This window comes from Malurus melanocephalus, unplaced genomic scaffold, assembly GCF_030028575.1.
Source record: "Malurus melanocephalus ecotype Western Australia unplaced genomic scaffold, MMel_1.1 scaffold_56, whole genome shotgun sequence".
In the NCBI taxonomy this organism is placed as follows: domain Eukaryota; kingdom Metazoa; phylum Chordata; class Aves; order Passeriformes; family Maluridae; genus Malurus; species Malurus melanocephalus.
Genome location: NW_026623288.1, coordinates 1,305,299 through 1,320,413, shown reverse-complemented (window position 1 = coordinate 1,320,413; position 15,115 = coordinate 1,305,299). Strand labels below are relative to the sequence as shown.

At 43.7% G+C, this 15,115-nt stretch overlaps 1 protein-coding gene across 4 annotated transcripts in view; it reads right to left on the bottom strand.

Annotated features, from left to right (window-relative positions):
- Positions 1 to 15,115, bottom strand: part of GRIA3 (glutamate ionotropic receptor AMPA type subunit 3) — a 141,075-nt gene that overhangs the window by 36,003 nt on the left and 89,957 nt on the right. For all 4 annotated transcript variants that reach the window (XM_057365651.1, XM_057365650.1, XM_057365652.1 and 1 more), the window contains one exon: positions 5,799 to 6,175. In XM_057365651.1, coding sequence (XP_057221634.1) covers positions 5,799 to 6,175 — 377 coding nt within the window. The remainder of the gene's footprint in view (positions 1 to 5,798; positions 6,176 to 15,115) is intronic.

Genomic DNA, 15,115 nt, shown 5'->3' with positions numbered 1-15,115 from the left:
TTGGGTGCTGTAGTGCTCAGTTTGTGTGGAGAGAAGAAACAGAAAGCAAGAAAACTCTTACCTGTTTATTTGATTCCTTCAAGCCCCTCAGTGCCATCCCCAGACAGTGGGTACAAGTTGTCCTACCAACAGATGGAGATAGGCAAAAAGCAAAATGACCTCGTGACGTGCCCCCACCCCACCCACATGGGGGGGTTTGAAGGTAAACTGCCCAGTCTTGGCCAGAGCCTGAGATTGCCTGAGCCACTAAAAAAATGCCATGAAATTATAAAGAAAAAAAAAAAAAGAAAGAAAAGAAATGTATTCATCCAACATTAAAGAACATAACAAAGAAAAAAAATCACCAACACAATAAAAACAGAGAGATCAATCCAGAACAGTTGAMARRAATGTGGAGAAAGGTGAAACTCTACTGTTYTCCAATCTCCTCTGCCCAAGGAGCTGAAGCAGCAGCTCCCACTGGGAGGGCAGATGCAGGCTGGTTCCTCAGAATAAGCACACATCCACCAGATCACCCTCGAGTGGAGGAGACCTCTCTGCCATTCTTGAGSGCCTCCCAAGAGGAATAAAAAGCTTCCAAGCTTCAGCTTGATCTGTGCAGCTGCTGTGCTCACTAACACAAGGCTACAGAGTGGCTGCAAAAGGAATTTGCAGCAATATAAATACAGAATAATGCATTAAGTCAAGGAATCTCTCTACCTCACTCTACATTCTTTGTAGGTATCATGTGAGTGTTGGGATTTCACAGATGGCTGAAGYCCTTTCTAGCCAGCTTCCTTAACAGGGAGGGTCTTGGCTTTAGCTATTTGSTAAAGCTTGGATATCCTCTTACGTGGGCTGACACAATTTTATCCAACTATCAATCAGTACTTGCTGAACTTGTCACATAAGGCTTCCTTYGGAGCCAGCTGAGAAAAAGAGAAGAGACTGACACCCTCAGAAAGAGATTTATCTCACTTGCTGTAGTGTGGGATAAATCTAAAGGTGTCCATCTGTCTCATGACTTTGGAGGGAGCCAAGATGCCTCACTTAAAAACACAGTCTATTGCTTTCAGATGGCTACGTCAGGTGAAATTCATCTTCCTTTTGGTCCTTTCTTCATTGCACACTTTCCATCCTCAGAGARGACCTGGAGCTGAACTCCCCTCTGGAGTGATGAAGCATCCACTTGCCCACAGCAGGACAAGCTTTATCTGGAGTTTCCAGGTTCCCATGGCCCTCCTGMTTTAAGGTAGGTCTTGAAATAGGAAGATGAAAACAAGACTTGCCAGGGTGTCCTGATAAATTCAGTGGATGTACTGGGAATAAAATTGTGTGTTCATTATCCCTATAGTTTCCCATAGGAAATGTCTTACTTGCATTGGTAGCTGCCCCTTCTGTTAGCAGGACAGATGGGTTGCTAGGATGGAGATSTGCACAAGACAAGCATTTTCCAAACCAGTGAAACCTCAAGCTCCCATTGCTGCGACAATAAAAGGTTTGTGCCAGGCTGCATGTTCAGACAGCATCCTACACACTGAGAAAGGTAAAAATATCTCATCCCAGAGATCTGGCACCCTGCACGAAGCAAGTGAGACAGACACAGGACAAAGAGCAGCTGAGAGGCAGGGGAAGGTGGGCACAGGGGGGAATCCCTTGAAGAAAAAGGCCTTGAGGGTCCTACATGCAAGAGAGAGGTCTTGCTTGATGGAGACCAGGGCTGTTCTCAGAAGAGCTGAGGTTACTTCAAAGAAAACTGGATGTCACTAGAGTTGTTTCTTCCAGAGTCTTCCAGTGAGCACAGAAAGGAGGATTGGACAGCGGCTGCTATGGAGCAGTCAGGRCTGACAGAGCTGTCACTGGTGTCACAGGATGGGGCAAAAGAAAAACCAAATAAAACACAAAGCTGACACTGAAGGAAAGACAGACAGACAGAAAGYTGAAGAACAATAACATGGACAAGCATGGCCTGACAGCCTCCTTGCCCAAAGGACCCCATTTTCCCCCGTCCATCTGCTGAAACRAAGACTCCTTATACCCACTGCAGGGGCTGGTGTGGAGGGATGCAGGAGAAAAAGGGTTAGTACAGGTACACCAGACTGGTAATCAGAGAGYGCCTGTTTGCTTCATACTGTGAACCACAGAAATGTTTTTCTATTACTCACATAATAATTATAGAAAACTCAATCCCAGCTTTTAATACCAGCACCACTTTTTCTGATRTAAGCCATATGTCCACATGTGCAATGATGTAATTAAAAACAATTAATGCTTTAGCTTAATGTAGTTTTCCAAATCACTTCAATAAATACATTGTATGACATTACTTTAAAGTGAATTAGAGTGCTAACAACTGAGAGGAGAAACACAGACYGGGAGTAACAGAATTATAACTCAATCGTCAAAACAAAGTCAGACAGTGTTTTCAAAAGCAAGTAAACAGGAAGAGTGCATACCTTGAGAGGAAATTTAAAAGGAAGCATGGAGTCAAATGAGAGCAAATTAGTAAYGAGAGAAAAAACAAAATAAACATTCAAATTCACATTCAGTTTCCAGGAGAATAAGACACATAATACATTMAAACAAAACCTCATTTATCCAAATATCTTGGATTTTGTTTCTGCTCRTGGCCATAAAACATATTTGATTTCCTATATTACAGATACATAATAAGCTTCTTTCACTATTAATTTTTTAACTGAGCTGCTTGGATTGATAGAAGAGGGTTGTTATGCTGACAAATAACCCTGAACAGCTCTCCTAGGGCAGAGCCCCCGATATCCTGAGCACAGCTCAGCTGGTACCCCCAAGCTGCGGTTCCAGCCCTCTGTTTGCACACCCAGCCAGCCCTTGGCCTCGGAGACACAACAGCAGGAACAGCATCTGAAGCRCTGGCTTGAGATGCTCCAGCATAGGAACGGCAGTGGGAGTTTCAGGAATGTCAGGTCACCCTCTCATTGCTGCTGTGAAAGTCCCACAAAGTCATTCCCATGGTCTTTAATAGGAGTCTCTTGAGTCTTCTGCTGTGAAAATAGGGACCTAGAAATATACTCTCTAAATGACCAACCTCTTGGGATAGTTTTTAATAACCCCCCTGTCTTTTTCCATCAGCAATTAATTAATCTAGCCTCTTTGTTCTACATGAATAAAGAGCAAAGTGAAAATACATGCTCTCAGAGAGATTTCAAAGATACTTTTGCTCAGAACAGTGTTACAAATTTGACTGTTTTYTCCTGATTCCATTTGCTGTACACATCTTACATAAAAGCAAGTTTAATAATCTACTTTTGATCCATCAAAAGTGAATTTTCAATGCTTTAGCTCACTATGCAGAAAACACAGCAGCCTTTGATAGCAGAACAAAACTGCTGAAATAAATGTTGATTTCATCAAGGGATGCAGTAACCCCCAGCCCTTGGCTGCTCTCTGATTCTGTTTAGATGACTCCTATTAAATACAGAGAGGAGAGTATAGGGATATATCCTCTGGAATATCCACACAGCATACTCACCGAGGATAGATCTAACTAGTCATTAGATGTCACAGCTGTTCCACACAAAGGCAGCTGAAAGAGCCTTTATCAGCAAGTACAAAAGTGATCTCTCCAGACTGCTTGTCGGCATCTCTCTACGAGTGCTGTACGCTCTCATATAAGAAATTTATTCAGACAAAACTCACAATGGAAGAATGAAGCCCCTTTTAATGGCAATAAAATAGTATGAAACATTCATATAGTCAATGTACTGTGAATGGCGTAACCTTACAAAGATAYGGATTAAGAATGGAATACTTGGGAATAGTCTCTTCTATGGAAAAGAAATTTGACATTTTAATCAACTTAAATCAACATATCAGTCAAAGGAACAATGTTTCTGGAATTGTAACCAAGGTATTAAATTTCTCTTTTTTTTTTTTTTTTTTTTTTTTCCTGTAACAATGCACGTAACTGCCTGGAATGTTATCATGGAAGATAACAAAATACCTGGACAATATCTTCAAATGAGGGCCATATCCTAAGACTGAGCTAATAGATTCTGATGGACAGATAAAATAAATAGATATACTGCTGTCTCTTTATTTTTTTTTTGTGGGTATTTCCAAGGCACTTATCGTGGTAGTATTGAAAAAAAATGGAGCGTGTTCCACTTGTTATATAAGGTAAATGGCTGACCATGCCAAAGAGTCACATGAGAGCTTCCCAAAAATCCTATGCACTTCTATTTAACTGTCAATAAYCAGACCTAGCGGAAACAGTGCGATGCCTGCAGCTTTCCATGTGATGTCCCAGTGCTTATTTCCCGGTCCTTTATATTGGGCACACACATGGTCAACAGCAATTTAAATGTTATCACTTCTCATCCCCTTTAACAGCAAGCAGTGGGGCAAAGTTTCAATGCAGGATCGAGGCACGAAGCAGAAACAGGGAGAGGAAACAGGGGGAGGAGGCCAACAGCTGTCAGCACACAGGGAGGCAGAACACCCAGACACCAGGAATGGGGGAAACGCACACCAATTTATAGGATGATGATTGCACCATAATGGGTAAGATCATGATCCTTCCCAAGAAACTTCTATGAAGTCACTTGCTTCAGTAAGGCAACTCAAGACCCCTAATGCTGCATGGAGCGAGAAAACCTGGTACCTTTTCAATGATTCAGGTATTAAAAAAGGCAACATGGAGATCAGCAAGGTGCTTTTTGAATGTCAGCGCTTAGGAAAAAAATCTCTTCCTCTAAATAGCAACCTTGTAAAATGGAAAACTGCATCCTGTTTGCATTAGCAGGTATTTTCAATAATTAAAATATCTGTAAACTGGTTATTAAATTATTGTCATACAAAATAAAATTAGTGCTCCATTACTAAAAAACTAGGTAATTTTACTTCTTRTCACAAGCACATCAAAGTATTTTACCAGCGAAAATTTATATTTTCAAAGTATTATACCAGTGAATGTAGAAGCATGATATATGTTATTCAAATAAAAAAAAATATGGTATGCATTGTTCGATTAGAGGGAACTTCACTATTTTCATTTGGTTTTTAAAATGCTTCTGTAAAAAGAAATATATTTCCACAATAGTTAAGAGCAGTGCTCTCTGTTAAATTGGTACTAACATCATTCATACTTTACTACAGCCTTATCCAGAAAGACTGCCTTCATAAATTAGAAAAATCTTTATGGAAACTGGCAATGCTTATTAGCCCATATTGACTCTRAACAGAGGGACAACAGAGCAGACTGGACTGAAATAACAACACACACAGAGCACAGTGGCACAGTGCATCTGGAGACGTGAACATGTACRAAATGGTGGCAAGCAAAAGGATGAAAGGATGGTTCAAGAAGAAYAAAACTGGAGAAATTAGGCTCAAAAGAAAGTAAAAAGGCTAGCAGGAGCCTTGATGGGAGTGGAGATGCTTTAAAGTGCTGTTGCATGTGACTTAAAAATAAATCTTATTTTGCAAAGCAGAATGTGTTATATGCACCAAGGAGATGACCGTAAAATGAGATATGCAGCAAAAACACGGTAGCCCTCCAAGCATTGCTGAAAACAGAAAACCCTATGCATTTTACAGCCTCAACATGGTGAATATAAGTTTGGCAGAAATGCATAAATGGCAYTATAAGCAATGCTACTTACTCTGGAGGCGAATGTTAGCAAGCATGGTGGCTTGATGAGGATGCTGAATATTGAATGGAATGTCAAAATAAAAAAATTTGGAATTAAAAAGAAATTTGAGAAAGTAACATATATGCACCATGGCATCAGAAAATGACCATAAAATGCAAAAAGGTGATGGAGTGATATGGAACAAACCTTGGAGAAATATCGCATCCTTGCTGCATAAAGGCACCCAGGGAAAACCAAAGGCTGTTAAATATTCCAAACTCATTTGGAGGGTCAGGAGGATTCTGAGGGTCACGTGGTTCTTCAGTGTTGTCTTCCAAGTGCCATTCATAAGGGCTGAATCTGCTGACTAGGAAAAGAACTACGCTGACGCCAATGTAAGCAAAGACTATACACATCCAAATTTCATAAGCCAAAGGATCCAGGAAAGAGAATACGCCCGGTTTAGATTTCTGAGGCTTCTTGATCATGATGGAGATGCCCAGGCTCATAAAGGGTTTGGAAAAGTCTATGACTTCTTCTCGCACCAATGTTATGGTGAGGGGGGCAACAGCTATATCTGCTCTCTGAAAAGGGAAAACAAACCTAAGTTAGTTACAGCTCAGACACAACAGAATCACAATCTAGAGTCTAATGAATCAGATGATAAATTACAAGAGTGAGCAGAAACATTCTTTGCAGCCTATTTTGCAGTCACTGAAGTTAAGGACTACACGATATTAACAAAAATTATTAAAAAGAAAAATGATAATCAAATCTGTGCAAGGGGCTCATGACAGCAGCAGATATTTGTATTAAGTTAAAATGGATGAATAAACACTACCCAAACGGGACAGTGAGATGGCAACCAAAACAATGTARTTCTAATTCTCTAGTAGTGGTCTGTAACCACCCATTTGTCTTGGGTTTTCAACCCAACATAAKAAACATTCCATGTTTGTTACGTTTTAATTTTCTCTTTTCCATTCTTTCCGTGAGTTCTTTTGCCTTACTGATTAGTTCAGGATCTTTACAARGAACCTATGAGCAGTAATCAGTCACTGAATTTCAGCTGCATTTGGGTGCTACTGCTTGTATGCTCCTTTGAAACCCCATGATAATAAGGGACAGTAGGTGGTAAACAGTGGGGGGACAGGACTCAGACAGACCCTTTCTGTGGTCACTGAAGAGTGGTGACACAGATCTGTGAATCCCTGAGGAGTAAATAGCCTGGATAATCTGAGGAGAATGCATACATGTCCTCMTGTCYAAGAGACCTTGGCCCTGTAAGTGCTCTGGGGCTGTGTCACCTGCARGCASAGCTGCATCTGCTGCATCTGTCATTCACCGGTGTGCTGGGGAACCAATGCCCTTCCCTTCAATCTACATATCCTTGCTGGATTCCATGGCTGGGCAGCCATGTAAAAACAAATTACTTCGTTTTCTGATTAAAAGGAACATTCCAGAATAGATTTCAACATATTTAACTGTATCTGTATTTCTGTGCTAGGAAGATTCAAGTCATGCTATGTTGATTCCCTAGCCCTGATCCAGCCAAGCACCCAAGCAGGTGTCAGCATTTGCATCAGAGAGGAATGTAATACTACAAAAAGAGCCCTTTTCATTTAAAGATTATTATGAGAGTATACATACCTAYACAATTTTAAACACTCTATTCATGTTGTTGATGCTTTTAAAGAAGGCCTTTCACTCGTAATTAAGAATTTCAGAAAGATAAATGATTCTTAGGGAAACCTTAACTTACCAGCACCTAAACACTGTGCACATTTTAAATCAGATCTTTTTTACCCCACTAGAAACTATGCATCCTTTCTCATGAAAAAATAAAGCCTGATTAASTGGAAGTTTGAATAAAATTTAATGGGAAATAATAAAATCTGTGCCATAAAAGAATTGAATATGCCTTTATGTAAATCTGATGGTGACATACCTGACTCTCATTAATGTCTGGTTTGCTCCTCCTCCTAGCTATTGGTTTGGGTTTTAAGTTTAATAAGCAGAAATGGCAAAGGCTTCTCATAGAGCTGCTCTGAGCACATGGGCTCAGTGCTGCTGGGCTCCAACCATCCTGGAGCACTGTGCAGTGACAGCCTTGTGGAAGAGGACTGGCCCTCCCCACAGCTGCCTCCCTCTGYAGGGCACCCATTTGCACACACAGCCCCAGGTTCTGCTCCAGCCACCCAGGAATRTCTCTCCACAGCTCACACTGGCATGTGCAGCTACAAGGTATGAGCACAAGTGCACTACTYGGAATAATCCGATAAAACCATGCCTGTGCATGTAGAGAAGTCACTTGGAAATCATGGCCCTGGGTGCCYCCTCTGACAGCCCTCTCAGCCTTTAGACAGTCGTGTACTGGGACACTGCCATTCCCCTYGAGTGGYCCTTTCCTTGAGGAGAAAACCTCARTTGACTTGTGGCCCCTTACTGCAAAAATCTTGCTGAATGTGGCTTGAGCGTAAAAACTGAAAATGCCCTTGGTTTCCTGGATGTTCAGTGGCTTTGCAGATGAGTGYRTTCATCACCTACATATTGGAGAGACTGGTGGGGGCATATGGGTAGAGTGAGGTAACAGGATCAGATGTTGGAACTTGTTCACTGAGGAATTTCCCCAAAACATATATTTGTCTCGTAGCTGCTGCTTCTTGGGCTAGATGTCGGCAGTCAGTGTGAGATTAACACAAAATATCAGTTTTAAATGTGGTCAAGCCCACAGCTGGCTGGAAGACTAAGCACTTTGACCATTCACTGTACTTCCTGTTGAACTAATGARGTACTTACAAATTAATCCTTATTAGAGCAAGCTTAATGGATCAGGGCCCCTGCAGAGATTTAGCAATGGCTCCATGTGAAGTGAAGCTTAGGTGGAGGCAGGTGCCTTCCTGCCTGGCACTTCTGCACATGGACTGCCAGCCTTGGAACACCCCATAGAGGGAGGGAAAAGCTGCTACAGCTGTAAGAGCAGTTAGTTTCTGGAGTGTTTTCYTGGACTTGGAGAATTTTAATTCTTCCAAAGTAATATTTTAATTGCCAAAGCAGGCRTGGTGGAAGTCTTCCTAAGTGCTGATGCAGCATGCAATAAGGTCTGTAYCTCCTTCATGCCCAAATGAGTAGATGCAGGATGTTCCTGTGGGGGGGATGAAGCTGATGCTGAAGCACAGAAACTTTTTAAAGCCCTGATTGTTACCATGTATCATACAGGACAGATTTCCCTGTCTTTTCTCTGTATTTATTTTTTAAATAACTTCAAACTGCATTTTAATATTAAATGGGTTACAAATACTAATCTTCTGATGCTTTTCAGTCTTCCTGCCTTTTTCCCATCCCTATCAAAAGTATTCAGTGTATTGAAACACCAAAAAAACACCCTCATCCCTAAGTGAATGTGACAGCAATTGGTTTCTGCAGAGGGCACAAACATGGGCTCACACACAGGGTCTTGGGAAACCAGGGCACTGAGAGTGGACCAGCCTGGCTGCTCACCACCCAAGCCTGGTTGCTCACCACTTCCCTGAATATTAGTTGCACTAGGGAGGTTAAAAAACAGTTCTCTCTTTGCTTATTTATTTAGAGAGATAGTATTTGAAATGGAGAGCATATGGAGAGCTCTAAGCACCCTAAAGGATCATTAATARCTGCAGCACTGTAGAGAATTTCCCTCCCTGTTATGGCTGCAGATAAGCAGAACCCACACAAATAGAGCTCGATTAAAAGGAACACAACCACAAACATGCCCTTCCTCGTACAGAACTGGAGGGGGGTTTAAGAAYCTCAACAACTAAGCTTTGCTAATCACTCATGACTAATGGCGTTTCAAACATCATCTCCACTGCATTYGAGCCGGGCAAGAAATGTCATGGATTCCTCTGAGGCTTGTTCTGKCTTTGCCTGCTGGTGTGGGAGGGATGGATTTAGAGAGGACAGGCAGCACAGAGGCGCTGCCCACTCTGCTCAAAGCTGACCCCAGGGAGCTGCAAACCTCCAGACCCTTATGGGGAGGGAGAAAAAAAAGCCAGCAGATGGAAATATCTTTCTACGTGGAGAATGAAAACTGATAAGATGTTCCACCTTTGCAATCCAAAAGCTGGGATGAGATTCCTTTGCTGACAGACCTACAAATGACACTCCCAACTTCAAAGCTGTGCACTGGAGACAGCAAGAGACACGGGCTGTGCTCCTGTCTGCATGTGCTTTGGGTTGCTCTTGCTGACAGAACTGAACACCTCCTTTGCTCCAGGGTCACTTTTCAAGAAGTGGGTCTGGACTGCAGCCACTTTGTGTGACAGAAAGCCAGGCAGCACCCCAGCTACGTGCAGACTGAAGCAGAGGGACACTGCCCCATTTCCATCAGCAGCCAAGTGCTGAATGCAGGTACACAGGGGCACCAGAAGAGACTGTGCTGCAATGGCTGCTGTCTCTGAGCATGTTTTTAACACTTCTCAGTGCAGTCTGAGCTTTCCAGGTACCAGAAAACAGCGTCAGAGCAGCACATCACCCATGGTATTGGCTGGCAAAAGCTACCTTTGTAAAGGCAGTCCAGTATCCCCAAGGATATTCAGGGTGTGTTGAGAGGCCATGAGGTCAATGTGGTTTTAACACGTTATCTCACACTTATTTAAAGCTAACAGCTGATGTCTGACTAGCTACATGCTGCATTGAAGCCTTAATGTGCCCTAGCTGAGCAGAGAAAAAGGTATTAAGGTGTTAAAACAGCAGTTGGCCTTGTCTGCCGCAGTTTGTCAGTGTTAAGCCCATTCGTGCTTTCTGTGGATGCCCACAGCTCATTCTGACACACTCCTGCCATTCACAGATGGAGACATAAAGGGTACATCTGCTTTAGGAGCTGTGGACATATGTGTGCTTCCTCTGCCTGTGCTCGGACCCGGGTCAGCCAAAGCCTGGGACCATGGCAGGGTGGCTCCGTGCCAGGGCTGGGATCCTGTCCCCAGCACWGCTCAGCCTGGCCAGGGACCCCACATCTGTACAGGGTGAGGGTCTGCCTGAGCTGCAGGGCAGCAGCATCACCMAGCTGCCTTTGGGGACTGCAGCCAGGGGTGAGGAGAGAAGGACAAGCTTCACCCACTCGTGGCACAGTCAGGCTCTGCCACCGACTAAGAGCATGTGGGATGCTCTGAGAAGCAGGAATCGAATTAGTCTGCCTCCCTGCTATGATTCAAAGGCTCCATATGCCATCTGTAGTGTTCCTRCATGCTGCTGGGAGAGCCAGAGAGGCCAGCAGCACACGAGGCGGGTTAGTCTGCTGAAGGCACGGAGATGTGTCGGTGGTCCCACTCTGACAGACTGCGGAGGCTGCTGCGTTCCGGGGACYGCCTGTCCTTCACATCCCCGCTTCATTCCTTTGTGCTGTTTTACATATYGAGAGGTTTTTCTAAAGGCTTTTATTTTTTTTTAACCTGAGGAGAGTTTTAAAGGCTGTAAGGTCTGGCTGCTCTTTTCATTCCCAAAGCATTTGTAGTTACAATTAAGATCTGTGTTAAAACTACTGTCAATTAGCCTCAGCGCTGTGAAAAGCATCGGGCCCGGGGAGGGATGGCTTCCCCTGGCTGAACAGGGAAGGAAGAACAGCAGCCTGCTTTAAAAGGGAAAGCAGAAATAAAAGCCTACAGAAAGAGGCTGACCCTCCAGAAGAGAAAAGACGACTGTCTAGTGCTSAGCAGCTGGTGGGTACCAAGCCCCAGGGAGGAGCTGCTGCTCCCCAGCCCCAGCCGAGGGCACGTCCTCAGCCCCTGGGTCACTGCAGGACAGCTCCTGCCTGCTGGATCAYTCTGCTGCTTCCATTTAAATAGTGATTCAGTCTCCTGCACCGAGAATGATTTAGCTACTTCCCTTCTTCTGAAATGTCCAGGAAAAAAGTGTTACCTATTTTCTATTTTTATTCTGTCAAAAGTTTCCACTATGTTTTGGAAATTTCTCTTAGTTTAAAAAAATAACAGTGCTTGAATGGGTAGGTTTTTTTTTCTGCTAGGATGAAAAGTCTTATTTTTGATCCTAACAGGGCAAAGAGCAAAATCTAAGGGGGTTTTTSCAGCCTGAACTGACATTTTTTGGTTCATGAAAAATCAAATTAATTTCCTTTTAGGCAGAATTTTGTTATTAGTAGTATTACAATTATCATTGCTACTGCTATTACTACTACCACTAACATTTAAAAATTGCTAACAAACCACAAAGCCCTGTTAGCTCCTCTCTAACAAGACTGCTGGGTTCTCCTGCCTGAAGCAAAGGAGTTTGGGAATATCTGCTTGGGCAGAACTCCCCACCTCGGGGGCTGCAGTCCCTCTGTGACCAGGTGCACTGGTCAKCTCCTTGCAAAGCCACAAGGAAAGGCCCAAGAGGGACAGCTGAGATTGTCCTTGACTTCGGGGACCCTACAGCACAGCAGACTTTAATGCCTTCCAGCCACTCCTGATGCAATATGAGACAAGGGAGGGAGAATTTCTAACGGGAAGTATTTTAGTGTGTAAATGGCAATGGGTAACTCTTGGGAGTGCTCCAGCTGGCCTCAGGCATGCTCGGAGTCAGGGCTGTGTCACCCTCCAGACCTGCAGCACGGTGACAAAGCACCTCTGCTGCTTTGGGTACAGCTCAGCGAGGGCTGAGCCCCCTCCCCTCCCATCCCATCCCATCCATCCCATCCTTCCCCTCCAGTGCACTCTGGAGGTGCCTCTTCTCTGTGCTGCATTCCACAGAAATCCAGGGCAACAGCCACAATGAACTGGCACAACCCAAATATTAAATACACTTAATTAGGGTTTTGACATTAGAATGACAAGYCATTCACTTCCTATGACTGTGCTAAGAGCAATTTTAGAAACGAGTTGCGTGCGTGGGGCTATGCAAAAAAGGGCACAGCACTCAAAAAGCTGGGTGAGACGCCCCAGCAGTGCCAGGTGGTGGCAAGGGGGCTGCTGGGTCACGAATATGCTGTATTTGACAAATGACTACTCACTGTTTATCACTTGAGACAAATGCAATCTAAAGGATTGTGTTTCTGCCACAGMTCAGCTCAGCTGCTGGGTAACTGGTACCAAAACCAATCAGGTCCCTTTTATCCCACCAAGTCTGTCTTCCATAAATGCTAATAAAGGTACTTAAAATCTAATCTGCCTCTTGTCTTCCCAAAATGGAATCCAGAGGAGCCGAATTTGACAGTCATTTTGCCGACAAGGCTCCCAGGGGCATCACAGTAACRTACACTTTTAGTTCCCTAATAGAGTTTTAAGCCTGTGAGAGATAAAGGAAACTCAGCACGTAAATGAGGTGCTTGCTCCAAATAATTAGCACTTCTAGAGTACTTCTCATCTTCAAAGGGCTTAGTGCACATCCTTGTGAGTGTGGTACACAGCCCCCTCTCAACGCATGGAGAAAGAGGCCAAGGGCATTTCATGATGTTTGCAAATAGAGCTGGGAAAGGTCTGGAGGGCTGGTGAGGTTTGCTCTCAGAGTTCAGGGGCTGCTTTCCCTGCTTACAGAAAGCCAGGTGGATTTCCATACAGCTTGCCAGCTCAGTTCAGCTGGGCAGGCTGGGAGCTGGCTCAGCAGCACGGGGCTGSAAGCATTAACCTGGGTCTGCACTCAAACCACACGGGACACATCTGACCTTTGAATAATTGAGCATTGCAGTGGAGAGGCTTCACTGACGGAGCTCACAGCGTGAGCACAGGAACTGTTGGGGGTCAGGGAGAGAAACATTCCTCAATTTTTCATTAACGAGAAAACACAGATGAAAACTGCTCAGAATACAAAGGAACTGACCTTTCTGCAAGGGCGGTGGGGTGGCTTTGGAGTTGTTTTAAGGAATGGTCAGTGGTGCCTGCAGGGCTGGTTTTGTTGGGGCGGAAAGGTCACAAGTCTGTTAGGGCTAAGTTTGATGCTCAGGAAGCAGAGCTCTCTGAGTTTGGCTGGTCCCAGGAGGTTGTGGAAAAGGCAGCTGCAGCCAACCTGCTTATCACACKTTGGTTTGGGCTGGAAAGGATTTCTACAGATTATCCACTTCAAYCTCCCTGCAATAAGCAGGGACGTCTCCCACTAAATGTGGCTGCTTAGAGCCCTGTCCARCCTGACCTYCARTGTTTCCAGGGATGGGKYAWYCACTGCCTCTCTGGGCARCCTGGGCCATGTCCTCAGCACCCTCACAATGAARAAKGTCTTTCTMATTCYTAACTGAATCTACCTTCTTTCAGTTTAAAYCCATTCTCCTTGCCCTGTCACTACATGCCCCTCTAAAACATCCCTGTCCATGTGTCCTGTAGTTCCTTTAGCTATTGGAAGGTGCTCCAAGGTCTCTCTGGAGCCCTCACTTCACCAGGCTGAGCAGCCTCAACTCTCTCAGCCTTTCCTCACAGGAGAGGTGCTTCAGCCTCAGAGCATTTTTGTGGCTTTTACCCAGAATCTTGGATGGCACAGCAGCTGCACAGATCAATGTCACTTGGCTCAAGACACAAAAGCCATTTCCCCCCATCACACCTTTCCTCCCCTGGTGCAGAGCATCCCTGTGCTCTGTCTGTTACCAGCAATTTCAGGTTCTCCTTTGTCACGCTTTTCCCACATGGTCTATGGTTRTTTTTAAAGTGAATGAACAGTTTCATTGCTTGTCACTTGCAAGGACATCAAAAAGGACCCAATTACAGCTGATACTCTTGATATTTCTTGAACCACATGCAGAGCAGCGGAGGGTTTAGGTTTCCAGTGCAATGTAATTTGTGTSGAACTAAATGAAACCTTTGCTTCAGAGGTTCTCAATGGGTTTGTGCTCTCAGAGAGCGAACATCAGCTTCCCAAATCACAGCTGAGGCATGGGCAGCTCACAAGATTTGCACAATGTCAAACCTCAATGCAACAGGAAGCAAAGAAATAATCCAAGGGTCCAGAACCCTGTTTAGTTTCTGTAATCAGTAGCTTTCCCTCCCCACCATAACACAATACAACAAAAACATTGTCATTTCTGTAAAACATTTTCAAATCAAACAGGCTACCAATTATATAATAAGGCATCAGGACTGACTGCTCCAGAGTAAGAAAACTTGTGAAAATCTAGCAATTACTTAAAAAAGACTGATTCATTTGAAAGGAATTATCTCACCAAACATTTTGCAAGAATGATGATGCATTATCCCAAGGAAATTTTGAGGTGACTTTTAGAAATTACACTCAGCCATGGAACAAAAGGAGGCAGTTGAAATATGTGCTTCTGCTCAGATATTTTTAATAAAGGAAAGCTTGTTAAAAATAAACTGCAAAAAAGATTTGGGCGGAATCACAAATCATCTCATTAGCATTTGGGGGAAAAAAAAGATGAAATATCAGCTTGAGAAGTCTTTTCTGCAAAGCCAATTTTCTCCCCCTTCCATCTGGTTTATCTGTATTCCAAAATTCTCATTTTCAAAGAAGTTTCTAAAATGGCAATTCCGGACTGTTTTTGTTCTTACTAAACAAAGTGATATACACCCAATATAGAAATATAAAGAGGAATGCAATGAATTAGC